Genomic DNA, 24,290 nt, shown 5'->3' on the forward strand with positions numbered 1-24,290 from the left:
AACATATTATCAAGTAATGGCTTTACACAGTAAAGCATCCCCAGTGGTCTTTACAACATGCTCTTTTGCTGCTACTAGTTGGTAACATTCATTGACTTACACTCTACATAGCAAATCAGATTTTGGCCAAAATGCCTACTTCCTCCCCCTCACCCCCCCCCACACTTCAGAAGGTAGTACTGGCATATGTTTGGAGACAGAGAGTTGCCACTCTAAGTCTCTGTTGACATGGCAGATGTGACATTTGGGGACTTGGAGGGCTTCTGCCTTGTTTGGTGCTGCCAGAAGTTTCATGGTCTCTGCTGTGTGGTAGGGAACACCACCATTCATTCACACAGGGTTGTGGGTGTCTTTTTTTTCCCTCTGTCTTTCCCCCTCTACCCTCTTTCCCGCCCCCCCCCCCCCCCCCCCCCCCCCCCAGATGCAGGCCTCCAGTACAAATACATATTCATGATTTGGGCTCATCTCTGAAATTTTATTTCCTTTTTGAACATGTCCTTTAGCATTTATTCAGTGAAGAGCCATGTGAAGACACTTAACTTGTGCTTCACAATCAGGGGAAATTAAAATTAGCAATGGAAAGGTAAACTCATTTGTATTAGGCATTATGAATGTTTAATCCCAAATTTACTATTCCTGTAGTTAACCCTGTTGACATTAGTTGCTTGCACTGTATCAGTGAGGCACAGGAATGAGGCATATTGGGCTTGAGGAATTAGTTAGAACAAAAACTCAGTGTTACATGAAGAGAATAGAGATTACTTGTAAAAGCCAAATGACATGGCTTAGGAATTTTATCTCTATAAACTTAAAAAATACTTCAGAATTAGTAAAATATTAATCCCCTGAATAAAGAATATCTTTGCACAGAGGGAGTACTGTGCTATTTAACTTTACTCACTATTGGAAAGGCTCTTCCCACAAACTCTTCACAGGTAAAGTTTTGGAATGAATATTTTTAAAGAATTTTCACATGAGGGATCACCAAAACCTGATTGTTCTGTCTAATGAAAACAGTTCAGAACAAAAATGTTTCTATTAGGTCAAAACTCCATTTGGAGATATGCTTGTTATCACCCATCTGGCATTGAGAATTTCTCTTATTTCTCACAAGCTGGAAGACTCAATATATTGTAAAAAAATCAAACAGCTTACTGCAGTACTGTCTAGTTGTTTGGACTTTATTTAAATATCTGCAGTTTGTTTGCGCTGAAGGAAAGTAAAATGAATCCATGCCTGGAGGCATGCAATAAAAACTGCTTCATGAACTTTTTGTTTGGACTAGGAACAATGCAATCATTTGTTTATAGGAAAGGTTACTTTTCGTTTTTCTCTCAAATGTGGGAATTTTCCCAGCCTGTGGTTTTAGGGAATCGTGAACTTAGCTTGGATGCACATGCTGTTGGCTCAGTCTTTTGACAGAGAAGTGTTTTGGCTTGAATTGCTATAAATGTGATAATGTGAGCAGAGATTCCTGGTCATTATACCTTTTCAGAAAAAGAAGACGACTTGCATTTTCAAAAATGGTCAGGGAAAGAATTTTCATGTGGAACTGTAATTTTAGTTTGTGACCAGTTCACTCTTTCCTTTAAAGAAAATTTCCGAACACTTGCTTTTCCTACATTAAATTGCTGTAGTAAAGGAGTTATAATTTGTTGCTGCAAGAACCAAAGTCATTGTCTTAAAGATATTTAAATACTTTTCTTATTTTTTTATTTTCTTTTTTTCCTTCTTTTTCCTTTTCTTTTTTCATTAGTGCATGCCTTTTTTTTTCTTTCTTTTTTTCCCTATGATTTTAGAGTTTTGTTCTTTCTGTGGCATATACCCTTGTGCAATGTATTACAGCATTGTCTCACGCTGTAATTTACTTATAATTGACTGAAGTCTAAAAATAATCATCTGTTCATGTTTCTGTCCCCTAAGCTTACCTATTAACTTTTGCAATATAAGTCTGTCAACTACAAGATTGATTGATCTGAGCAAGCTAAAGGAAAAGATGTTCAAATGCTCCCTGTTAACATGTAAATTGCATTAACATAATCTTGAATTAATCACATACACTAGCCTGAAAATTGCCTCCCTTGTAATATAATGGGGAAAAGCTACAGAGGTATTTCAGCTGTGATTGTGCTGCATATTGACAAGTGTGTGCAAAACAGAGTTGTCTTCTGATAGATGATTCGTGTCGCATCTCAGCTCCTAATTACTACCTGAAGGTTAAGAGGAAATCTCCTGGGACCCCTGAAGTGTACCATGCTCTTGAGCCTGCAGAAACATCAGCATCTACATCGGTGTCCTCGGGAAGCATTCAAACTCCTAAGCCAAAATGTCACTGAGCCCATCTTGGAACACAGCACTGGAATATGGAAGCTCTGCTGTGCGGCCTGTAAAGCACCTTTTTTCTACATGCTTAGACATGGCTGTAACTGCTGCCAGGAAAGAGCTAGCCCAGAATTGCAAGCTCCATTTAGACTTTCTCCTCAAAGGAGACCAAATGGAAAAAGAAATTTGGTGCTAGGAGGTTCCCTTCACGTGTTAGCCCCCAATGATTTTGTTTGTCTCTGTGCGGCTTGTAAAGCACCTTTTTTCCACATGCTTACACATGGCTGTAACTGCTGCCAGGAAAGAGCTAGCCCAGAATTGAAGCTCCATTTAGACTCTCTCCTCAAAAGAGACTAAATGGGAAAAGAAATTTGGTGCTAGGAGGTTCCCTTCATGTGTTAGCCCCCAATGCTTTTGTTTGTCTCTGTGCGGCTTGTGAAGCACCGTTTTTCCACATGCTTCTTCACTCCTTCATGCCTATGGGAGTGAGGTCCAAATGCAATGCATCAAGAAACAGCAGCCTGGGTTATAGCAAAGGGCACACTTAATGTTGAGTCCAAATGCTGGCAGTGACATAATTAATAAAAATTGAATTTCTTTTCAGATTAGTAGCTTTATAACACCATGTGGTACTCATCTCTTTTATGAATTTGTCATCTATACTTGAAAAAAAATACACAAAAGCAAAAAAAAAAAAAAAAAAAAAGACCACCTCCAAAAAAGTCAGCTTTAAACTGATAGGACCTTGCATGTTAGCAGGAGGTTTTTTGTGAACAGACATCACGTTTCTGCCAAAACCCCTCTTTGTTTATGTCTAATTGTACTGTCAGAGAAATAAGAAACAGCTGAACCGTAAGTATGCTCCACACAAATGAATTACTGTGTAAAGTAAACACTTTTGTTGGCTTGTGTATCACTACAGGGGGTTATAACATCAACGATGTCATGTTTTACTGGACTAGAGGAAATGATTCGGTTCGAGGTTTGGATACGCTCCGGCTGGCACAATACACAGTAGAAGACCACTTTACCTCAGTATCTGAAGCAGTATATGAAACAGGTAAAAACACCATTCCCAAACTTTCTAGGTACATTTTGGAATATGACTTTGTAAAGAGACCAGCATTAAGGAACTGAGCATTTTCCTTTTTCTTAGGATGACTGTTGTAATTTTCTGCTAGGTTGCACTCTTGAAACCCTATCTACTTTTCCAGGTATTAGCAGTGGAGACTTAGCTAATGTAAAGGTTGAGAGTTTTGGAGCATTTTCTTGGAGGCTATGTATTATCTAAAGAATGATGAACAACAGCTGTACTGCTTCAATGTCAGGAAGATCTCCTGTGAATTTACAGGCTCTTGTTCCTGTGAATTTGGCATTCAAATGTGAGAGAGATCAGGGACCCTGGGTAGCCAGCTCAGAACAGTTCCCAGCCTTCCTGGAAATAGCCATTCTGGCTTTTTTAGGCAAGGGAACCATGAAAATTTCTATGAATATGCTGAGTGCTTTTACAACTGCAAGAAGTTGGGTGTCATGGCTAGTGCTTGTTGGAGTTATTCTTTATCTGCAGCAGTCTCTGTCCAGCCTGGTGGGCAGCACAGCACAGATTACCTGGCCTGAAGCTCCTCCGCCCAGGAAGGCGTCACAAGCACTTCTACAGACCTGTTCTTTTGCTGATCTCAGGAAACTACTGTATAAATTTTCCTCTAAATGCACAGCTTAGCCTCATGAGAGTCTGCTCATATTTATTTTCTACAGATTTTGAAAGCCATTTCAGAGAGTACAGACCTGTCAAACCTACTTTATGCCCTTTGAGATCCTCTTAGGTCCTTTGTTGCTGTTCTTCACCACGTACTCGGTTTCTTTTCTGCTGAACTCAACACACTAGCCACAAGGATAATCTTTAAATGAAGGCATACACATCCTTCAAAACCGTGGTTTCACCAGAGAATATTAATCCTGAATCACATGTTTATTTTCTTTATTCCATTTCTTTATTCCATGGGTATTTCTGCTTTAATGATTCAACACAGCGAAACTTTATGCTCTAACTTCAGAAATTTAGTCAGGGTAGAAGTCAAAATTCACTAAATGTATAGAAGTAGAGAGGAAATATGTGCTTGCAGGCTTCAGGACCACAAATATCTTGCTACTTACATAAGTGACATCGGCTTGTCTTTCTCCATTTTACATGTTCTGGGTAAGCAACATCAGGTTCAGTTGAAGGAGAATAATCCTTCATTGCTGTTCTGCCCAGAAGGATATTAGGACCTGTTCTCCATACAGGAAAGAGGAAGAGGAAAACTGCTTAATTCTTACCATCTTCTGTCACAGAGTCCAGGCACTAATGCCAAAAAACAAAGTAGTGTTTTATTTTTTTGTTTGTTTGTTTATTTGTTTGTTTGTTTTTCTCCAAATAGCATAAACCCAATTCCAGTTGTTGTAACCCAAGAGGCAAGATCAGATGAACTGTGCTTTTCAGTAAATGATACAATATTCCTCTTTTCATATTGGCAAGAATCATACATATAAAGTTAAAACCCACTTTTGTTTTAGCTATACATTTTAACACATGCAACTTAATTAGATTAAAATTTCCCACATCCTGTTCAAGAAAGCCACATTATCAATGGTTATGCAGTACTTTTAAAATGACATCTTATAATCCTCTTGATTTTCTATGAATTTTTTATGAATTAGGTGTAATTTTCTACAGATTTTGTTTTCCCTTTTCTTTTCAGAAAGCAGTGCCTACTGTAGCCCCTATTAAAAGAAAAAAGTAAGCAGATTATGTTACTAAGTAACCAATTGCAGAATGAAAAAATTGCAGTTCCTTAACACCACTGATAGACATCTGAGAGTATTTTATAAATAGCAGTTGCATTATAAATAACAGTTATTTACAGCATTCATGATTCAAAAAGCTAAAGCTATGAGAGAAGAGCCATGTGTAATATTTCCTAACACAGCAAAAACAAACAAAAAAAAATCAGAATTTGATACTTCTGTGAACTTGAACAGACAGTACAGCTGCTGTGCAAGTGAAATATTGTACAACAGCGCAACCCTTAAGTTCACGTACAGCCACTGACAGAGACAGATATAAACTGCAGTCAGCAAAATTCCTGCATAAATGACCTCAGTAAATTTAAGGAAAGGACATCATGGATAAATCTTGTTTACAGAATAGCACACATCACATAATAGTAATCCCATTATTGCAATCAGATAACAGTAAGTCACTTTGAATAATGTTAGTTATGCTGCTGGTTAGGGTTTGTGTTGATCTTGTGTTGGTACAAAGAATTTAATTATGGGCGTGGGCAAATTAATTGTTGGAATCACTTTTTACATGTCTTTTAATTACAGTCCTTGTTCTGCCTACACTGATACAGTCCTAGACCCCAAAATCATATACCTGCAGTGGTGGCTGCTGTTCTCTTAGCTGTCTAGCCAGCACCACCTGCATTCTCAGATTAATAAATAGTGATATAAAAAGCCTGCCTTTCTTACTGGGAAAACATAAATGCAATGAAGGACTGTTACAGTCTAGCTTTTTGTGTAAATAATCATAGAAATAAGGCCAAAATACATTCTAAGAAGTTATTTAATCTATTCTCATGTCACAAGGCAAGGTCATCTAGATCTATAGCCTACTTCCTGACAGATGTTTCAAGGAGTCAGTTAGACAAACCTCCAAAGAGTCTGCTTCACCTTCCCTGGATGATTTTTTTTTTCCTGGTGATTGTTACATGCATATTTTCTCATGCCTAATCTTGATTTCCCTTGCTGCATCTCGAATGCATTATGTGGGTACAGAAGAGAAACTTCCTGCTGTTTTTCAGCAGCCTTTTCACTATTTGAGGACAGATATATGTTTACTCAAACCAGTGCTCTCCCTATTTCTAATTCATAGAAATAGGAACGTTTTCCCAGATCTCCTGTCTTTGCTATTGTTCTCCTATTGAATTTCTCATATCTTTGCTAATGTGCAGCACCCAGAATTGGATACCCTGTTCCCATTGAATCATAGAATGGTCTGGGAAGGACTTCCAAAGGTCATCTAGTCCGACCTCCCCACAGTCAGCAGGGACATCCTCAACTAGACCAGGCTGCCCAGGGCCTCATTGAGCCTCACCTTGAATATTTCTAGGGAAGAGGCCTCAACCATGTCCCTGGGAAACCTGTTCCAATGTTCCACTGCCCTCATAATAAAGAACTTGTTCCTAACAGCCAATCTAAATCTATTCTCTTCTAGTTTGAAGCCATTGCCCTTCATTGTGTCACTGCAGGCTTTTGCAAACAGCCTCTCTCCAGCCTTCTTATGGGCCCCCGTCAGGTTCTGGAAGGCTGCTATTAGGTTTCATCCTTCATAGAAGGAAGAGTTTAGTTTATGTGTATCATGAACTCTGTTCCTCTTTATTAATTCTGAGCTGATATTTGCTGTTCTTGCAGAAAACTGTTGTGCATTTTTGACCTCATTCGTCTTGCACTGCCTTCTAGCAGTATGCTTCCTTTTTTGCCCTGTGGGCACACGTTCCCTACACTCTGTTTAGGGAGCTAGTAATTACCACCTAAGTGTAGGACTTTGTCCTTGCTTTTGCTGAATCATATCTTGCTTTACTCAGGCTGATAGTTATTGAGATAATTTTGAACTCTAATCCTGTTCTCCAATGTGCTAATGCAGAGGCTCAGCTTGCTCACGTCTAATCTAGCACTGAGTTTCCAGCCTGAACATGGAAGGCCGGGAGAGTCTTGTCAGGCAGTCAGGGCTCTCAAAGCACTTCTTTTCTTAGAAAAAACCATGAAGTCAGCAAAATGGCATTTTCAACTGGTATTATTTTTACAGAACAGGGGGAAGGAAGAGACAGAAGCAAAAAGCTGGTCTCCTTGATGAACATAGACATTTGTCCTCCTGATAAAGACTACAGAGGGAGCTGGCTGCTGTTCTTGTCTGCATTCACTGCTGGGGTTTTGGTGTCTACCACAAATCCTGCTTTAGCCTCTTTGGGCTAGAGGCCAAATCAGACCACCTTTGGCTATGTTGTGCTGAAAGTCTGCTGGACTGTAGCTGCTTTGTGGTATTGGCTTCTCAAGTGGGAGGTCATGAGTGAGCCCATACATAAAAAAGTGCATAGGCTGTAAATAAGGTATAAGGTGTATATAACAGTGTAAAAATATCACAGATTCCTGCACAGAGTGTATGTTATCAGTCATAGTCTCTTTCTCTCAAATTAAAAGCATAACCTTGCTTTGTCCTTCAGGCCCATCTGCAGTTTCCCAAGGCTCAGGAGACTTCTTAGTTAACAATCAAACTTTACTAGGATTTTCAATTCTTGATTTATGAGGTATGGTACACTGAGTAACTGCTCATATTCCCTTTATCAGTTCTTTTGTAATCTGTCATTGCTCTCCAATTGTTATTTCTAAGAACATCATCTTTGCCATACAGGGATTGCAAGCAGTAATGGCTAACCATTACAAATAGTCCTGTCTAATCAGGAAGGTTCCAGCTGGCTGCAGATTGGCAGATGTGATGTCCATCTACAGGAAGGGTCATAAGGAGGATCCAGGGACCTAGAGACCAGTCAGTCTGACCTCAGGAAGGTTATGGAGCAGATCATCCCAAATGCCATTATACAGCATGTGCAGGGCAAGAAAGCAATCAGGCCCAGTCAGCATGGGTTTGTGAAGGACAGGTCCTCTTTGATGACCCTGATCTTCTGTGACAAATTGACCTGTTTAGTGGATGAGGGAAGGGCTGTGGATGTGGTTTACCCGGACTTTAGTACTACATTTGACACTGTCTCCCACAGCATGCTCCTGGACAAACTGGCTGCTCATGGCTTGGATGGGTGGATGCTTCACTGGGTAAAAAAAACTGGCTGGCTGGTTGTCCTGGCCCAAGGTGGTTGTGGATGGAGCTAAACTCAGCTGGCAGCTGGTCACAAGCAGCGCCCCCCATGGCTCAGTTTTGGAGCCAGTTCTGTTTAGTATCTTTATCAATGATCTGGAAGAGGAAATTGAGTGCACCCTCAGTAAGTTTTTAGATGACACTGAGCTGGGGAGGGCTCTGCAGAGGGACCTAGGCAGGTTGGATCAATTGGTCGAGTCCCATCATGGTATACAGTTACATAAAACCTTAAGGAAATGCAATGAATTAAATGAATATTAAGGATATTAAGAAGAGGCATTTTTATGTTTAACTTCCATGAAGTTCTTTGTAGTATAGACAGATCTACACAGAAAAACTCTGTGGCATATGTATTTGTAAGCTTTTGTTTGTTTGTTGGCTTGTTTTTTTTAAACAGGTAATCTAAATGTTTAGCCGTATCTGCACACAAACAGTACAGGATGGGGTTTGTTTCATTTTAAGAAAATGCTGAATTTTAAAGTAATTTTTGGTGAAGTGTTTTCATGAAGAGGAAACACACGTTGAGAAGTCTGCCCTGATCTGTCATTTCCTTTAGCTCACCTCTGAAGAACAAACAGACCGTTTGTAAAATCTTGACTGTGAATCACAGAGGACTCAGCTCAGTTCTCTGAGCTGTAATAACATATGAACAATGTGTATTGACACCCTTAGAGTATTGTTTCATTTGTGCAGCTTACTTGCTGGGTGAAAGTGAGGACACCACCTGTTCCTTAATGCATATGTTCATTGTAAATAGGCAATAAAAAATTTGCATATTGAAAACTACATTTGCAGCACAGAGTTAAAGCAGTAAGGTTATTTTTAAAGCTTTCCTGTACTGTGCCCTTAAAAGGTGAAAAAAAAAAAGGAGGGGGGGATGAAGATGAAAATGATGCATTGGTAGAGTTATACTGAGGTGCTTGTGTGTGATGCAGATCACACATTTTAGCTGGCACCTGAGGGGTTAGCATACATATTTCATGGCAGAGAAGAATGTGCTCTTTGTGCCTGACTGCACAGCCCTATGCAGGACACCAAAGTGCTTCTTACATAAAGAATGGTGTGGAACAATCTTTTACTGGAATAGAGTTCACCAAAAAGTCCACAGGAAGCAACTGTGGAGAAGATGTTCCCATCCCATAACACTAGAATGGAAGTTAGAATCTGCTGAGAGGGTTTGTAGGGCATCAGTCCTTCCTTCAGATGCCTCTGCCATGACTGTCTGCTGGTCAGAGGGAAGTAGGAAAGAGCAGAGATGCTTTTCTTGCCTTCAGAAAGACCTGCCTTAAACCTAGGCTTACACCTGCTCAGCTACTGTGAAACAGTCTGTGCTGGGTTGGTGTAGTTTTTTATAATACTAATGTAAATACTCAGCTGGAACCAACTGAAATTTTATTTTTCATCTCTTACCTCTTTCTGCTTTCTAGGGTACTTTTTTTTTTTTTCGTTTTTCTTTGTTTTCATTTATGTCAAATCAAGGGAGAGAGTAGGTGTGGAGGCAATATTCTGATTATCTAGATTTGTTTTCTATAAGCTAGAGCACTTTGCTGTCTAGTTTTGTACTTCTGCCCTTTTATAAATCCTATGAAGCCAAGAAACTCAGCTTAATCTTCTTTTGCTGTGGGGTCACCTAGGTGAAATACCTCAGCTTGTGATGGGTTTAGAGTGTATGTATATTGACAGTCATTTTGGTTCAGATTCATCTGAGGCACTGTTAAACAGTACTTTGGTAAGCAGCAACACTGTGCCTTTATTGCAGAGTTAGCTCTCTGCACGGAGATTGTTTCCATCACATTAACCAATTTAAATCAAAACAGTCATACACTGAGATGACATCCATTGTGGGCCAGGAATTTGAATGAAAAAATAACTTTTCATTTGAATGCATGTATTTTGTTGCCCATAAAACTCAAGCAAAGGACGAACTCAGTAGTTATGAGGAGCCAGCTTGTGTTGTACTGAGTTAACTCTTGTAAAGCCAGGACTAGGAACCTGTTTTGCTTTTGGTCTGACTGATGGCACCATACCTTCAGACATGCAAGTCAAAGGCAATGAGATGCAGCATTTCTATCTCATATGCAACCCAAATAAATATTTTTTGTACATGTGAAGTGTAGAATAAAAAAAGACTACCATGTTTTCCTGTTTACCTTTTGTCCTGTTGCCCATTTATTTAGCACAATAATTATGCATTAAGTAGTTTTTTCCTACTATTTCTTCAGCTTATTACAGGAGGAGCTCATACGAATTCTGTATACAGGTTGCTTCAAAATTTCCATTATAAAATTTCCCTTGCTCTTTAGAAAAACGCTGAGACTATTATTATCATGTCCATGGTATGTCTTTGGATTCTGGCAAGCAGAAAGCTTTAAGGTTAGAGAAATGCCTTTCCTTTCTTCACCCAAAAGCCACTCAGCTATAAGCTGTTACACCTCTTATTTCTCTTTATTGTTCGTAGTGCTTCAGAAGTATCTGTCAGAAGAAACAACATGAAAGAACACAGGAATGTTTAAAGGCCTTGTCTATGCTTGGAAATTGCTGCAAAGTGGCAAAATGCAACTTTCAAGCTTGATGTTTTGAACTAACTTCCTCTGTACACACTTGGCCTTTATACTAAGACAAGCAGAGATAGAGTTGTAGAGTGCTAACAAGGAGAGAGTATTGCTGCATGGCTGTTATGTATAGGCTATGTCAGAGTGTTTCTTCAGGGCAAGTTCTATGGCTCAACTACAGGAACTCCCAAGTGCCTGTGGTACCCTGTGTGAAGCATAGTCCAATCTTTTCACCCCCCTCTCCTGGGCACATGGCACTACATCCTTCCCTTTGGTCAGAACAGAAGCACAAGATAAATTCCTATTGTGGAGGATTCAGTTTCCTGCTGATGGTTTGCACCCTCTGCACTCTCACATGAGCTCTGGGTTGACAGCCTTCCCTCACAGGGGCCATGCTCTTGTCCTGTGTGTGCTAACTGCAACTGTGCCACAGTAATGGCAGTTTGGAGTACAAACACTGCAGATAAAATTTTGTCTTTCTGTTTACAAGTATCTGAGTTCTAGTTAAGTAGCAGCCTGGAAGATTGCAAGCAAGATTAATAAAATCCTTAGTTGTTTTTATTAAGGCTTCAAGTGCTTGCTCTTGCATACCAGGAAGTCAGAGATTTACAATTGCCTGCCTGTACAACTCTGATTCTCTTTCCCTAAATATGCTTTATGCTATAGTCTTTTATTGTGCAGAGTGTTTTTCTGTAGCATTAGTGCTTGATTTAGTGCAAGGATGCATGCAGATAGAAGCAGAAGTAATGGTGCACAATCAACTAAGTTTTGCATTTCCTGACTTTTGAGTTCTTTGCTTTGGTCTGCCTACTCTTAAAATCAATCTTGCTGTGCAAAATGACATTTATTCAAACAGCTGTATTGGTAGAAAAAGCACAGTGTTGATGGAGGTACATAGATTTACAGATTGCAGCAGATTAGAAGAAACCCTCAAAAGTCATAATCTTAAATGTCTCCAGGGATGGGACTTCAACCACATCCCTGGGAACCTGTTCCACTGTTTTACCTCTCTCATGGTAAAGAACTTCCTCCTTATGTCCAACCTAAACCTACTCTGCTCCAGTTTAAAACAACTGCACCTCATCCTATCACTTCTAAACAGTCCTTCCCCAGCCTTCCTGTAGATCCCCTTTGGATATTGAAGTGTATCTCTAAGGTCTCCCCAGCATCTTCATTTCTCCAGAATGAACAGCCCCAATTCTTTCAGCTTGTCTTTGTAGGAGAGGTGTTCCAGCCCTCATTACATGAACATAATGTTCCTTTGATATAAATAATCTTTGGATCTCCTGCCTCATGGAGACAGTTGAAGTTTGCTCTCCATCTTTGTATCCTTTTTTTCTATCAGTCAGAAATGTGAAGAACTCAATATGTTGAAGTTGAGGCATAGGAAGTTCCATGTAAACAGAAGAAAAAGTTTTTTCACTGTGAGGGTGACAGAACACTGGAGTAGGCTTTTCAGAGGGGCTGTGGAGTTTCCTTCCCTGGAGATACTCAAAACCAGCCTTGTGTGATCTGGTCTAGGTGATGCTGCTCTGGCAGGGGGTTGGATGGATGATCTTTTGAGGCCCCTTCCAACATTCTGTGACTCTTCAGGAGGAGAAACCTGACTTCCAAAGGACTACTTAGTCTTCTAGTGAAAAGACAGAGTCAGCAGAAAGCTGAAATCAGTTTAAGATTCTAAATTAGGCATTCATTTTAAACAGAAAGAATTACTTTAATTGTAACAGATCACTGAGAGAAATGATGAATGCCTCATGTCTAGATAGCCTCAGATTAAGCCTAGATGTCTGTGTGAAAGGTGGATTCTGAGTTTGAAGGAAGGGATAATTGAGGAAGTATAATGATTTGTGATTAGGATCAGATTACATAATCTAGTGATTCTTCCTGGTTTTAAGAGTTCTGTGAAATCTTTTCCTTCTCTGGATGTAATCTCTAAAAATGGAAATCTAACAATGCCAATTCTAGCCTGGGTGTAAGAAGACATTTCCCAGCAGCTGTTACTTGCACTTCAAGCTTTTAAAAGTACTCCTCTTTGACTCCATGCCTCACAGCACACCTGAGGGATGCACAAAGAGCCTGCCTGTGCAGAGATCGTTGTTGCTAAAGTGCAGTCACTGTTCTGTAGTCCTGCCCTGACTCAGTGTGCAGCACTGGAAACAAATATAGGTCCTGGAGATCTTAATTTCTTGTCTCAAAAATAGATGAAGTCAAAGCTATCCGATCACAGTATATTCAAGCATTACTCTCTCACTGGTATTCTGGTTCAAGAAATTAGTTAAAATGATGCTTTAAAAACATTTAAATACATTAATACTTAACTACTTTAACACTTAACTTTGAATGCCAGAATAAAAAGTCCATTCTGCGCATTTAAGTTAGTAAAAAGCAAATTTTTTGCCTTACTTTGATCCACTGGTAACAGTTTCATATCCTGCATTTCTCTTGCCCAAACAGCAAAGTTCTGCTCAGTTGCTGAGCGGAATGTCAAATTCAGGCTCTGCTTCCTGTTTCATTATAAAAATGCAACTCTGTTTTTAACTGTGGGGCAAAGCTTTCATCTTCTGGAAATCACTCATTTAGAAGCAAACCCTTTATTTGTGAAGGTGCAAAGGCATGGCTTTTTCTAATAGAAGAGGTAGGTCAGTACTATCAGAGAAGGTACCTTTGAATCCACATCTTGAGCAACAGTGAGTGAAGGGCAAACTAAACCAGGTATCTGTGGTGGTGAAAGATGAGGACATAATTGTGTAGCTTCATAAAATGACAATTGTTATTATGCAAGTTTATACAGGAGTTTATTGTGGTAATGCCTATGAATAGCCACAGCTAAATACGTGTGTAATGTCAAATTTCCCTGCATTGTGTTATATAATGAAAAATCCTTTCCACACATTGATGGATTACATTTTTTTTTCCTTTCCTAATCCTCAGTAGGTTTCCAGTTCAAGATGTTATTAACGAAACTCAGCATACGACAGGGGGTTATGTATTTTGAATTTGTTTTTTCCTTCAGTTCAATTTAAAGTCTTCATGATAGAGTTTTGCAGCGTGGTGTTTATTTCATTTTTTTTTCCCAAGCTGATTTGTTAAGCTTTTGCTGCATTGTAACACACAGAATTGAAGCACACTGATAATTTAAAGAACTTTTTATGAATTACACCTTCACTATATATGTTTTTTCCCCCCTTTTTTTTCCATAGGACGCTATCCCAGACTAGTGTTTCACTTTGAACTCAAGAGAAACATCTTATATTTCATACTAGAGACATATGTGCCATCAATCCTACTGGTTGTGCTTTCCTGGGTATCATTTTGGATAAGCCAGTCATCGGTTCCAGCCAGAATCTGCATAGGTGAGGAGCTGATAAAACAAGAAAGCAAAACAGTTGGATCACTGAGGTCCTTGCTTTATTGCATGTGCATGGAATCCATTTCCAAAAGTTGCAAACTCTTCTGAGTTTTATGGAATTGTTTTCCTTTTTAGCCATCTGCAGTGCATCACACAGATTCCCCTTAAAGCCTTGCTATTCTGTAACTAAGAAACCATCTTTGGGAGCTGCAGAAGACTTGGATGCAGGGGAGGCTGCTGAAAGCAAAGGGGAAAGGCTCAGTGATTTTGGAATGCACAGGCAGAATTGGGAGGCTTTAGTGAGGCCTGATGGTACATGCTAATTAACACACAGATAGTAAGAGAATTATAAGAGATTAAATATATTTAATTTCAAATAAAGGATATTCTGAAAGAGAAAGAATGCATACCAGTTCTGATTAGACTGGAAGTAGGCTGGGAAAACACTCTACAGAATAGGGAAGAAAGAAAGATTTCACTTCTAATGAAGCCAGTGGGCAACTGCACTGAGCAAAATGCTACCTCAGTGTTTTAAAGGGAATTTGCATAGTACTGCAATAATAATATGCTGTTAATAGCTATACATTCTGTGACACCAAAATCTCTTTAATTTTAATTTTCAGCCTCCTAAGCCTTCTAAATGTTTCTAATGAGTGTTTTTAAGCATTCAACTTCAGAATCACAAGTTCATTTGGAAGTCTTCTTTCCAAAACACGACACATGAAATGCTGTGTCATAGTAGGGTTTCACAGAGCCAGGAAAATTTGCTTTGTGGCAGGGCTCTTGCAGTAGAGGCTGTCATTGCAACTCATGTTTTATCAGAACAAAGATGTTTTTACATTCCACAGGTGTTACTACAGTCCTTACTATGACAACACTGATGATGGGAGCCAGGACTTCCCTGCCTAGTGCTAACTGCTTTATTAAGGCAATTGATGTGTACCTTGGTATCTGCTTCAGTTTCATCTTTGGAGCGCTGTTAGAGTATGCTGTGGCTCACTTCTGCACTCTGCATCGACTCAGCCCAAAGGAAATCCCAAAGGTATTTTAATTCTTTGATGTCTTAGAAAACAGATTTCAATTATACCTGCTAAAGAGAATGAATTATCTTAGCACTAATGGTAAATGTATTTAAGGAAGCTTCTATTTTAGAATAAAGACAGTTGAAATAGGATAACCTTGGAAAAGAAAATAATTGTTTGTGTATCAAAACCTTTGTGGAAGAGATCAAACCAAGTGAAACACTTTGCATAATGTTTTTCACTTTTGGCATAGACTGTATGGCCATTTATCAAATAATGTACTAGACATAAACCAAAAATCACAGGTGCTTGTCTAGCCAGCAGTAGCATACACCTTCTTACAATTTGAAAACTAGACTGAGTTCAGTGACTTGATCCCACTGTGAAACAGAAAAAAAGAATAGATATTATCACATCCTATTCATGAATCCTTCTGCACATACATGGTTCATGAGTTGGTTTACCAGTGGACAGCTTCATGAATTAGCTGTTTCTGATCCCTATCGCCTTCCACGTACATCTTCCCTTTCAAGGCTGCAGCTGAAGCTCAGGCTGGGATTCTGCATCATTATTATAGCAGTGCTTTTTGCTGCTCTAATGAGCTCGTCATAACTCTGAAATACTGTGAAACAAAATAAAGAGAGATCAAATCAAATAGGCATCGTGGTGGTTGTCATCTTGCTGGTACAGTCAGAACAGGTTCGTGTAGAAGTTTTGTCACATCTTCCATCTCCAGTGTTTAGCACCATTTTCAGTGTTGAAAGTTGTCATTAGACTGAGGTGTGTGGAAAAGGACTGAAAATCAGACACAAAGCTGGGCCACCCAGTGGGTTTTAAAAAGACAACATCTAATGGGGGAATGTCTGCAAATTGGCAAACACTCATTTCAAATGAAGAGTTGAGTGGAAAGCCTGAAAGTAATTTTTCTTGGCAAGGTAGCATCAGTGAGCATATCCATCTTGTGAAGTAAGTGGTTGTCATTTTGCTTGTAGAGCAGAAAGAACAACAATAACAACAACAGCTTATTGGAGGCTTGGGTAAGAAAGTGTTTCAGTGCTTGGATGATTAAGCATCCTTGGATCTGTGAAGGGCACTTATGACTACCATTGCTTTCCCCTACCTGTGTCAGATTCCCTTTCATCTGGGTGACATGTACTAGTGTTTGCAGATAGGATAGACATAGGAACTTGAGGACTTAAAAGACATGGAGGGGAGAAAGGGGAAGTACATCCCTAAAATGAGGAAGGAAAGAAGACTTAATATACAGTTTTGTGATGAATTTAATGACTGAAAGAGATGGTCTGTCATTTCAGGCATATTCCTGCCTTTTGCTGTGCATCAAGAGTGAGCAAGAAAGTCAGACTCACTACTTGCCCACACAAACACAAGCATACAAGCCAAGGGAAAAATTGTTTGGTCTCAAATCAGCTGAAGACTGTAGAATAAAGAAATGCATGTCACATCCTTTTCCTACTGTAGCCAAGGGCAAGCATTGCTTACTGAGCAGGGTGCTATAGAGAGCACACCTAACTGGAATTTCTCCTTTCTCACTGCAAAACCCAAAACATCACAAGGACAGAAGTAGCAGCTAAAATTTCACTGTATAACAGGTACTTTACAAATCTCTGTGTGAGTATCATCATCACAAATGTATTCTCTTCATTACCATATTTTCTTGTGGACACGGGTTAATTAGAAATCTCACTTACAGTTTGTTATTTCCATGAGAACTGATATGAAATTTGCACTCAGAATTATGTGAATAAACGTAGGGGGTGAATTGAAAATGTAACCCTCTGCCTTGTATAGCAATTAGTTGTACTGCTTTACTTTTTGATTTGCTCTTTAAAGCACTGGCATATGAGGTCCTTTCAAAGACTTCTTCACAGAAAGAGTAATTGGCCAGTGGAATGTGCTGCCCAGGGAGGTGGTGGAGTCACCATCCCTGGAGGTGTAAAAAAAAAAGATTGGATTTGGCACTTGGAGCCATGGTTTAGTTGTCAGGAGGTGTTAGGTATTAGGTAATAGGTTAGACTTGATGATCTCTGAGATCTTTTCCAGGTTGGGTGATTCTGTGGTCTCTGGTCTAGCATCTAAACTGGTGGAAGAGCTCAGAGTATCCACAGGCTTGCAGTGTCTCACATCATGTGAACTAGGACCCATAGGGATAGCTTTAAAGCTAATGGCAAGAACAGAGGAACCACTTGCTACAAGGAAGGGCAGGCAAAATGTACCATTCATGTCAGCTGCATAACAGATTGCCTAAGTGGAGGTGTTTGGGTTTTTTCTTTTGTACAAAGACAAGAATTGTGTTCACCTGTAAAAGACAAATTCTTCTTGGCTTTCATCTGTCTTGGAAGTAAACCTCTCCCTTTTGTTCAGAAAGGAGGAAAGTTTGAAAACTGAAAATAAGGTTACAAGGGCCTATGTGGCATTCCTGTGCAAGCATCATGCAGTCTTTCTGAGCATCATGAGCCCCAGGTGTGCAACAGCCTAGGCTGAAACATGTGCAGTGCTTTTCAGGTGTCATGCAGTACCTTTCTTGGATGCTACAGATTTGGTATCCAAACAGAGGCCACCTTAGTGCCAGCTGCCATTTTCTCACTGACAGCTGAAATCCAGAAAAACCTCAGTGTGACATTTAAAATTAGAGCCACTGCTGAACACTTGCAACACTTTTTTTCTTTTTTTTTTTTTTAAAGTAAGGTAGACCAGCTTAGTCTTTCATCACATTCATCTGTCCATAGTGAGTTGGAAAAGTCCCTTGACAGTACCAGTTTATAAGACTGCAGCTTGTTATAATCTAGCAGTTGTCATTCAGGGCCATGAGGATGATCAGAGGGCTGGAGCACCTCTTTTATGGAGACACACTGAGAGAGTTGGAGCTGTTCAGTCTGGAGAAGAGAAAGCTTCAAGGAGACCTTTTTATGGCCTTCCAGTATCTGAAGGGTGTCTACAAGAAAGCTGGTGAATAACTTTTTAGGATGTCAGGTAGTGATAGGACTAGAGAGAATGGAGCAAAACTAGAAATGGGTGGATTTAGATTGGATGTTAGGAAGAAATTCTTCACTGTGAGGGTGGTGAGACACTGGAACAGGTTGCCTATGGAGGTGGTAGAAGCCTCATCCCTGAAGGTTTTCAAGGCCATGCTGGATGCAGCTCTGAGCAACCTGACCCTAGCGTGAGGTGTCCCTGCCCATGGCAGGGGGGTTGGAACTAGATGATCGTTGAGGTCCCTTCTATGATTCTCCTCTGGACTAGTTTCTCATTTTCAAGCCATGTGATAATACACTTTTGCTGTAAACTCCTCTCTGTTCTGCCAGAGCCCTGCTTTGTAACAGCACAAACAGAATCAAGTACAGCTGCACGGTGTACAGTATTTTCTGCTTAAGTAATAGCTGCCTCTTGGGTAGCAGAAAGGAATTAGGAGCAGCCTCCTGTGAATTGTTCACACATGGCTGTGTGAAAAGCAAAGAAGGCACGTACACAATGTCCTTGCATGCTCTGCAGGAAAACGAATTCTGTACGACTTTCAGCCAGCCCTACCTGAGAGACAAATAGACTCTTAGCCTGAATAATGCCCCTAGTCCTGCCAGTTTAGAAGTATAGATGTTGTTTTGCTCTTCATTTTCCCCCCCCCTGCTTTCCTCTTTTTCCCCTTTCTAAAAAAAAAATGAGAGCAGAGGGAAAAAGCCAGGGCTCTTCTGGCAGGTTGTTGTATTTTATTAACTTTTGAAGCACTGAGTGCATTCATTAGGTTGTTGCTCGGTGCCTTGTTTCAAGTGCCAGATGCTGCTGACAAAGGCTTCTCTGCTATCCCTGGTGCTTCCCTCAACTGCCTGAACTTTTTGAAGCAGAAGAGCCAGGTATTTATAACAGAGCTAGGCTCCAAGTAAAACTCCAGGTTGGAGTTTTAGTACTACTCTGGGGATTGTTTGAGGTTCAGGCTGGAATTTTATGGATTGATCCTCTTAATGCTTTATAGTCAGACTCTTATCCTGGCCTTTGGTTTTAAAGTTCTCACGTAGCTGTGGGAAGCTAGGTGAAGGAGGTTTTGTAGTCAGTGTATTTTTAGGATGAGATGTTGTACTGAGCTACATTTATCTCTCTCAAATAAAAGATACTGGATTTTTTTTTTTTTTTGGCAAACTGAAAGTGGGAAGCAGTAATAATCCCTTTTTGTAGCCCCCATCTGTTCTGCTCTACTGATTCACAGCAGTCTGAGGACATTGTCCAGACTCCACTTTAATTTTTGAGGACATTACTAATTTTAGTTTACGAAAGGCTCAATAACTGTGCTGTCTACAAGTACCCTGGGCAGAAGAGCAGTTTTGCACCAACAAGGAGAGTATTTAGGTGACTTAATGAGCTTTCTTTGACTTTAATAACCAGGATATTTCTAAATGAGCTTTTTGTGTGGCTACACATAGGGCTGTACATCTTAACATTTTTTTTTAAGTTTGTCCTTGCTTAATCTGTTTCTTCACATAATGCAAATGAAAAAAGCAAACTGGCCAGAGGAAAGATATTCTACATTCTACATTTCACAAATACATGTTTAGCCTTCTCTTGCTTGTATGCCACTCACTGATTTGGAAGGTAATGAAATCACCAGGAGAAATTGAAAATTATGTGTACATCAGCCTGAATTAAATGCATTCCTCCTCTAAATACACAAATTTGGGTTTAGTTTGAAGAAGAAGAAGAAGAAGAAATTAAGAAATTTGAAGCCAAGCTTTGTAGCTTCGATCTGCTGGTATCTCTCCAATATCCCAAGCCAAACTAAATACCCCCAAAATTTGAAGAAACTATGTGTTCAGAGCTGAAGCTGCAATTGATGTCTAATCCTATGTCTTCTGACTCAATAACAGAAAGCCCACTGACTTCAAAGAGTGAAGATTTCCTACATGAACTTCGTGGCCCTGAGCCACTGCTAATCAAAGAAACAAAATCCACCAGAAGGCTTATACAACATTCTCCAAAGAGCTGCCTTGATGCAGTGAAGCACATAAAAATGTGCTTAACCTTAGCACAACTTTGAACTTAGAGCAGGGATTTCAGGGCTTGAAAGTAGTTTTGAGCTGTTTAGTATTGAACTAGTTGTGGAGCTTGACTTCTTTATGATAGTCATCCTTTTTTTGTGCCTTTTATTTTCCTTTCTTTTCTCTTTTCTTTTTTCTCTTTTTTTCTCTCTTTTCTCTTTTTTCTCTCTTTTCTCTCTTTTCTCTCTTTTCTCTTTTTTCTCTTTTTTCTTTCTTTTTCCTCTTTTCTCTTTTCTTTCTTTTTTTCCTCTTTTCTCTTTTCTTTCTTTTTTTCTCTTTTCTCTTTTCTTTCTCTTTCTTTCAAAGCAATTTGTTTTTCATCACAAAGCACTGGGAATAGAGTAGCCAACTGCACATAAGAAAAGTATCTTGTATTCTGGGGTGCTTGGTTTGAGGTGCAATCAGCTTTATCTAGCTGATCTGGCAGCTCCCTTACCTTCTCCATCTCCAGACTAAGGCTTTGCTTTACCTGCTTTCTTGACATTGACCTTTGCCAATATTTTGCTGAGCAGAAGACAGCTTATTGTTGTCTATTTCATTGATTTGCTGCCATCTTAAGTAAAGCTTAGTGAGCTATATTTGAACAAATCCACTCCTATGAAAGCTTGTGCAATAACATGTTGTTTAAATCAGTGTTTTTCCTGTAAATGGAGGCTCTGAAAGCTGAAAGGAGCTGTCTGATGTTTGTAGGTACTTGCCCTTGAAATTAAGGACTAAGCTACAGGAAGAGTCATAAGGAAAGTCCTGTTATTTGCTGCAGCTCTGAAGTGCACTTAAGTATCTGCTGCTTTGTTTCCTATTAGGAAGAGGATGGAGAGGCTGAAGAAGAGGGGAATGGAATCCTGGCAGCACCTGCTAACAGTTGCAGTGTCCCAGACAATACAAACCAGACTGATTTAAACAAGAGCAGCAAAACCAGCAGTGAGAGAAAAAGGGAGAGAAGTAAACAGAATGGGTGCAGTTCACCAGTGGGGGTAATGAAAAGGCTTTTATGTATCTTTGATTGTTTCCGTGTTAAAAATCCTTATCACATAGACAACTATGCCAGGTTTTCTTTCCCGTTATCATTCATCATAATTAATGTATTTTATTGGGTATATTATTTGTATTTCTAAATATGTTAATGTGTCAAATTGTGGGAAAGTTTACAAAGTAGTAATGGGAGGGCAAGTTGCAGAAGAATGAATTAGATGTATTTGGATAGAGAGATATGAAAAGACATGCCACCTTTACTGGCATTTGTACAAAGTTTCTCGTTAACTCTTCCACTGTTAAGTAACTGTGATCCAAATCTGACTTTCCTATAGCATGCATCTCCCATATTAAACAATTTATCAAAGGCCAGTAAGTCCTTTTAAAATATTTTAATGGTCAACTTTGTAAAAGAAGAGTTATATTACACTTGTTTCTGAACTGCATTGAATACATTCAAAAATAAAAGAAAAGGAAGTGTCATTTTCCTGCTATGCTTTTTGTATTCGATTTCTTCTAGCTTTGATTTCCCAGATCATGTAAGGAAATGTTCAAGAGAAGACTGGATGAGGCACTTAGTGCCATGGTCTAGTTGATTGGTTAGGGCTGGGTGATTGGTTGAACTGGATGATCTCGGAGGTCTCTTCCAACCTGGTTGATTCTATAATTCTATGTATAACTACAGATCACAGTGGTTTTGCTTCACAGCAAGAATCAGCTTTGAAGGTGTGGTCTACCGGCACAAACCAAAGAGTATATTCTTCTTTGAAATGTCACAAATGTGTGTTGAGACTCTGCATCTGTAGACAGAATGCCCAGAGGCATCAATGGCCTTTCTGAGTAAGTGTATAAGTAAGAATATAGAAATAGGCTGGAGCCAAGAGGTTTAGATCCAAGAGATGTTTTCCCCAAGTGAGAATACATAGGTGTTGGTCATATTCCTTAATGGAATTATGACCATTTATCTTGATGTTGTTACTCTACTCAGTCACAAATACCTGAGGTAACTATTTTGCAGAAGGCAAATTTTGTATGCTTAATTTTCATGTTAGAAAATTACTTTGGAGTCACTTGCCATTAAAAAATTCACTTAAAGATGAAAAAGCTTAATTAAGGAATTTAAAATAAAACCCTGCTTATGCAATAACTCTTGACTGAAAAAGAGGACATTTTACCCAGGTGAAATTATGACCCCCATGGTTAAACTTGGTGAGTTCAGTGGCAGATGTTACAAAAGTTGTTGACATGGAAACTTGTTTCTTGTACTGCAGTCTGAAGTTTAGAAACACCTATCACGCATTTTTTTCCTGGTGATAGTATATGTGTTGGTTGCATATTTTATATATATATATGTATAAATGTGTATATAGTGCTTTTATAGAATGCAGAACTCCACATTTATGATGATCTGATACACTGGACACATAGAAATACATTAGAAGCCCTCATAGTACTGAGACTCTTTGATAAACCTTTCCACCTGTGTGCTGCATGTGAAGAACACCATTACATGAGAAGAAGGAAAGTGTGAAATACCAGTGTGGGTTAGATTTGGTCCTGCTCACAACTAAATCCATAAAAATCATTGTGCACTCATAAACAAGATTTATGTCAACAAAACATCCTTGGTAACTTGATTATCTAAATGAGTTGAGTACTGAAAGCTCATTTCTTTGCTCTTATCACCAGTGACTTTTGCAAGGCTTTTTGAGGCAATGTGACTTTGAGAACTGTCCAGGGGCTCTTCTAACCTTCATGTGCAAGCAAATGCATTCAGGAATCAAATCAAGACTGCCTGTGTTTAGGACAAGCAGAAAAAACAAACCTGTATTTTTTTTTTATTAATATTTTGCTGTTGCAGATTCAACCTTAAACTCTTCTTTCAGGAGCAGATTCTATGGGATTTTTGTCTTGAGGTGTGGAGCCTGACTCCAAGGTCTCTTTCCAGTTCTTATTCCTGTAAAATTCACAGAAGGCATATGGTAAATCTTTGTATTTACTTTCTTAAATTTGAAATTTATGTGAATCCTGAATCTTTTCAAATAATTATTCACATGTTACAAGTTACCTACTTTATTAGGACTGAATTTGGAATTTAAATTTACTACAAGGATAAAGTAAGCATTTAGAGTTTTGTAGCTTCCAATTAACCTGGAAAAAAAATCACCTTAAATATTCTTTTAGAAAGCTGTTGAAGGCCTGGACAGCTTTTTTTACATTAACTGATAACAGGGTCTGTTTTTTTCCATGGATGTGCTAATTATAAGCAGAGTTAGACAATGAAGTCCCTCATGTTTACCAAGAAATATTAGATTGCACAGACAGGTTATTTATTATTCTGCATTGCATAATTCTGCATTCATTACTAATTTGAAAAACTTAGTTTGACATGGATTTGTGTAAGTAGAAGATGTTCTCTCCAGGAGGCAGGGAACAGATTTTTCTGTACAGTTTATGAAGAATGAAGCACAGCATTTAAATGATCCCCTTCAAACGTACAAAGCTGTCCCCAGAAGCTATTGGATTCCTTGGAATTAGCTGGAAAGGCTCTTCCAAGTCAGTGGCATTCATGGCTAAAACTCAGAGGTAAATTAGAGACACAGAAGTCTCTTCTATAGCAAAGAACAGGGGGCAAATTTGAGGCCTTGCAATGAAAATGGCTTTGTTTTCACATCTGGCTTAAAAGAAAGAGGGAAGACCTTGGACTTTCTGCAGTAATTTTCCAATTGTTAGTTTTCTTTCTTTTGCTTACTCAGATTTTAGTGCTTTCTACTCAGAGGTCTTCTCAGACTAATTATTCAGCAGTGTCCTGCTGTATTTTGAGGCCACTTGAAGCAGAAGTTACGACTAGGGACCTGAGGTAGGTGAAGTAGGCTAGAAGCACAAACTGATGATGCACTTTCATGTAATTTACTTTGGTGCTAGCAGGAGGTGTGCTGCTTTTGACATATCTGATGGTAGCCACCAGCCCAAAGAGTAAATTTCCATCCTCTGTGAAATACCTGCAATCCTGATCTTTTGCTTTAAGAGCCATCTCATGAATGTCTAAGCACTGTGCGGACTAGAAAAACATCTTTGACATTAATAAGCTCTTTAGCATTATTATCTTTAGTATTATTA

The 24,290-nt window shown here is 39.2% G+C and overlaps 1 protein-coding gene across 1 annotated transcript in view; it reads left to right on the forward strand.

Moving 5' to 3' along the window:
- The window catches only part of LOC128967879 (gamma-aminobutyric acid receptor subunit pi-like), a 46,498-nt gene extending 25,185 nt beyond the window's left edge, over positions 1–21,313 (forward strand). The window contains exons 6-9 of the mRNA XM_054382146.1: positions 3,245–3,382; positions 13,986–14,138; positions 14,983–15,176; positions 21,002–21,313. Of these exons, the coding sequence (XP_054238121.1) occupies positions 3,245–3,382; positions 13,986–14,138; positions 14,983–15,176; positions 21,002–21,313 (797 nt within the window). The remainder of the gene's footprint in view (positions 1–3,244; positions 3,383–13,985; positions 14,139–14,982; positions 15,177–21,001) is intronic.
- The last annotated feature ends 2,977 nt before the right edge of the window (positions 21,314–24,290 follow it).

Source organism: Indicator indicator, chromosome 7, assembly GCF_027791375.1.
Source record: "Indicator indicator isolate 239-I01 chromosome 7, UM_Iind_1.1, whole genome shotgun sequence".
Classification (NCBI taxonomy): Eukaryota; Metazoa; Chordata; class Aves; order Piciformes; family Indicatoridae; genus Indicator; species Indicator indicator.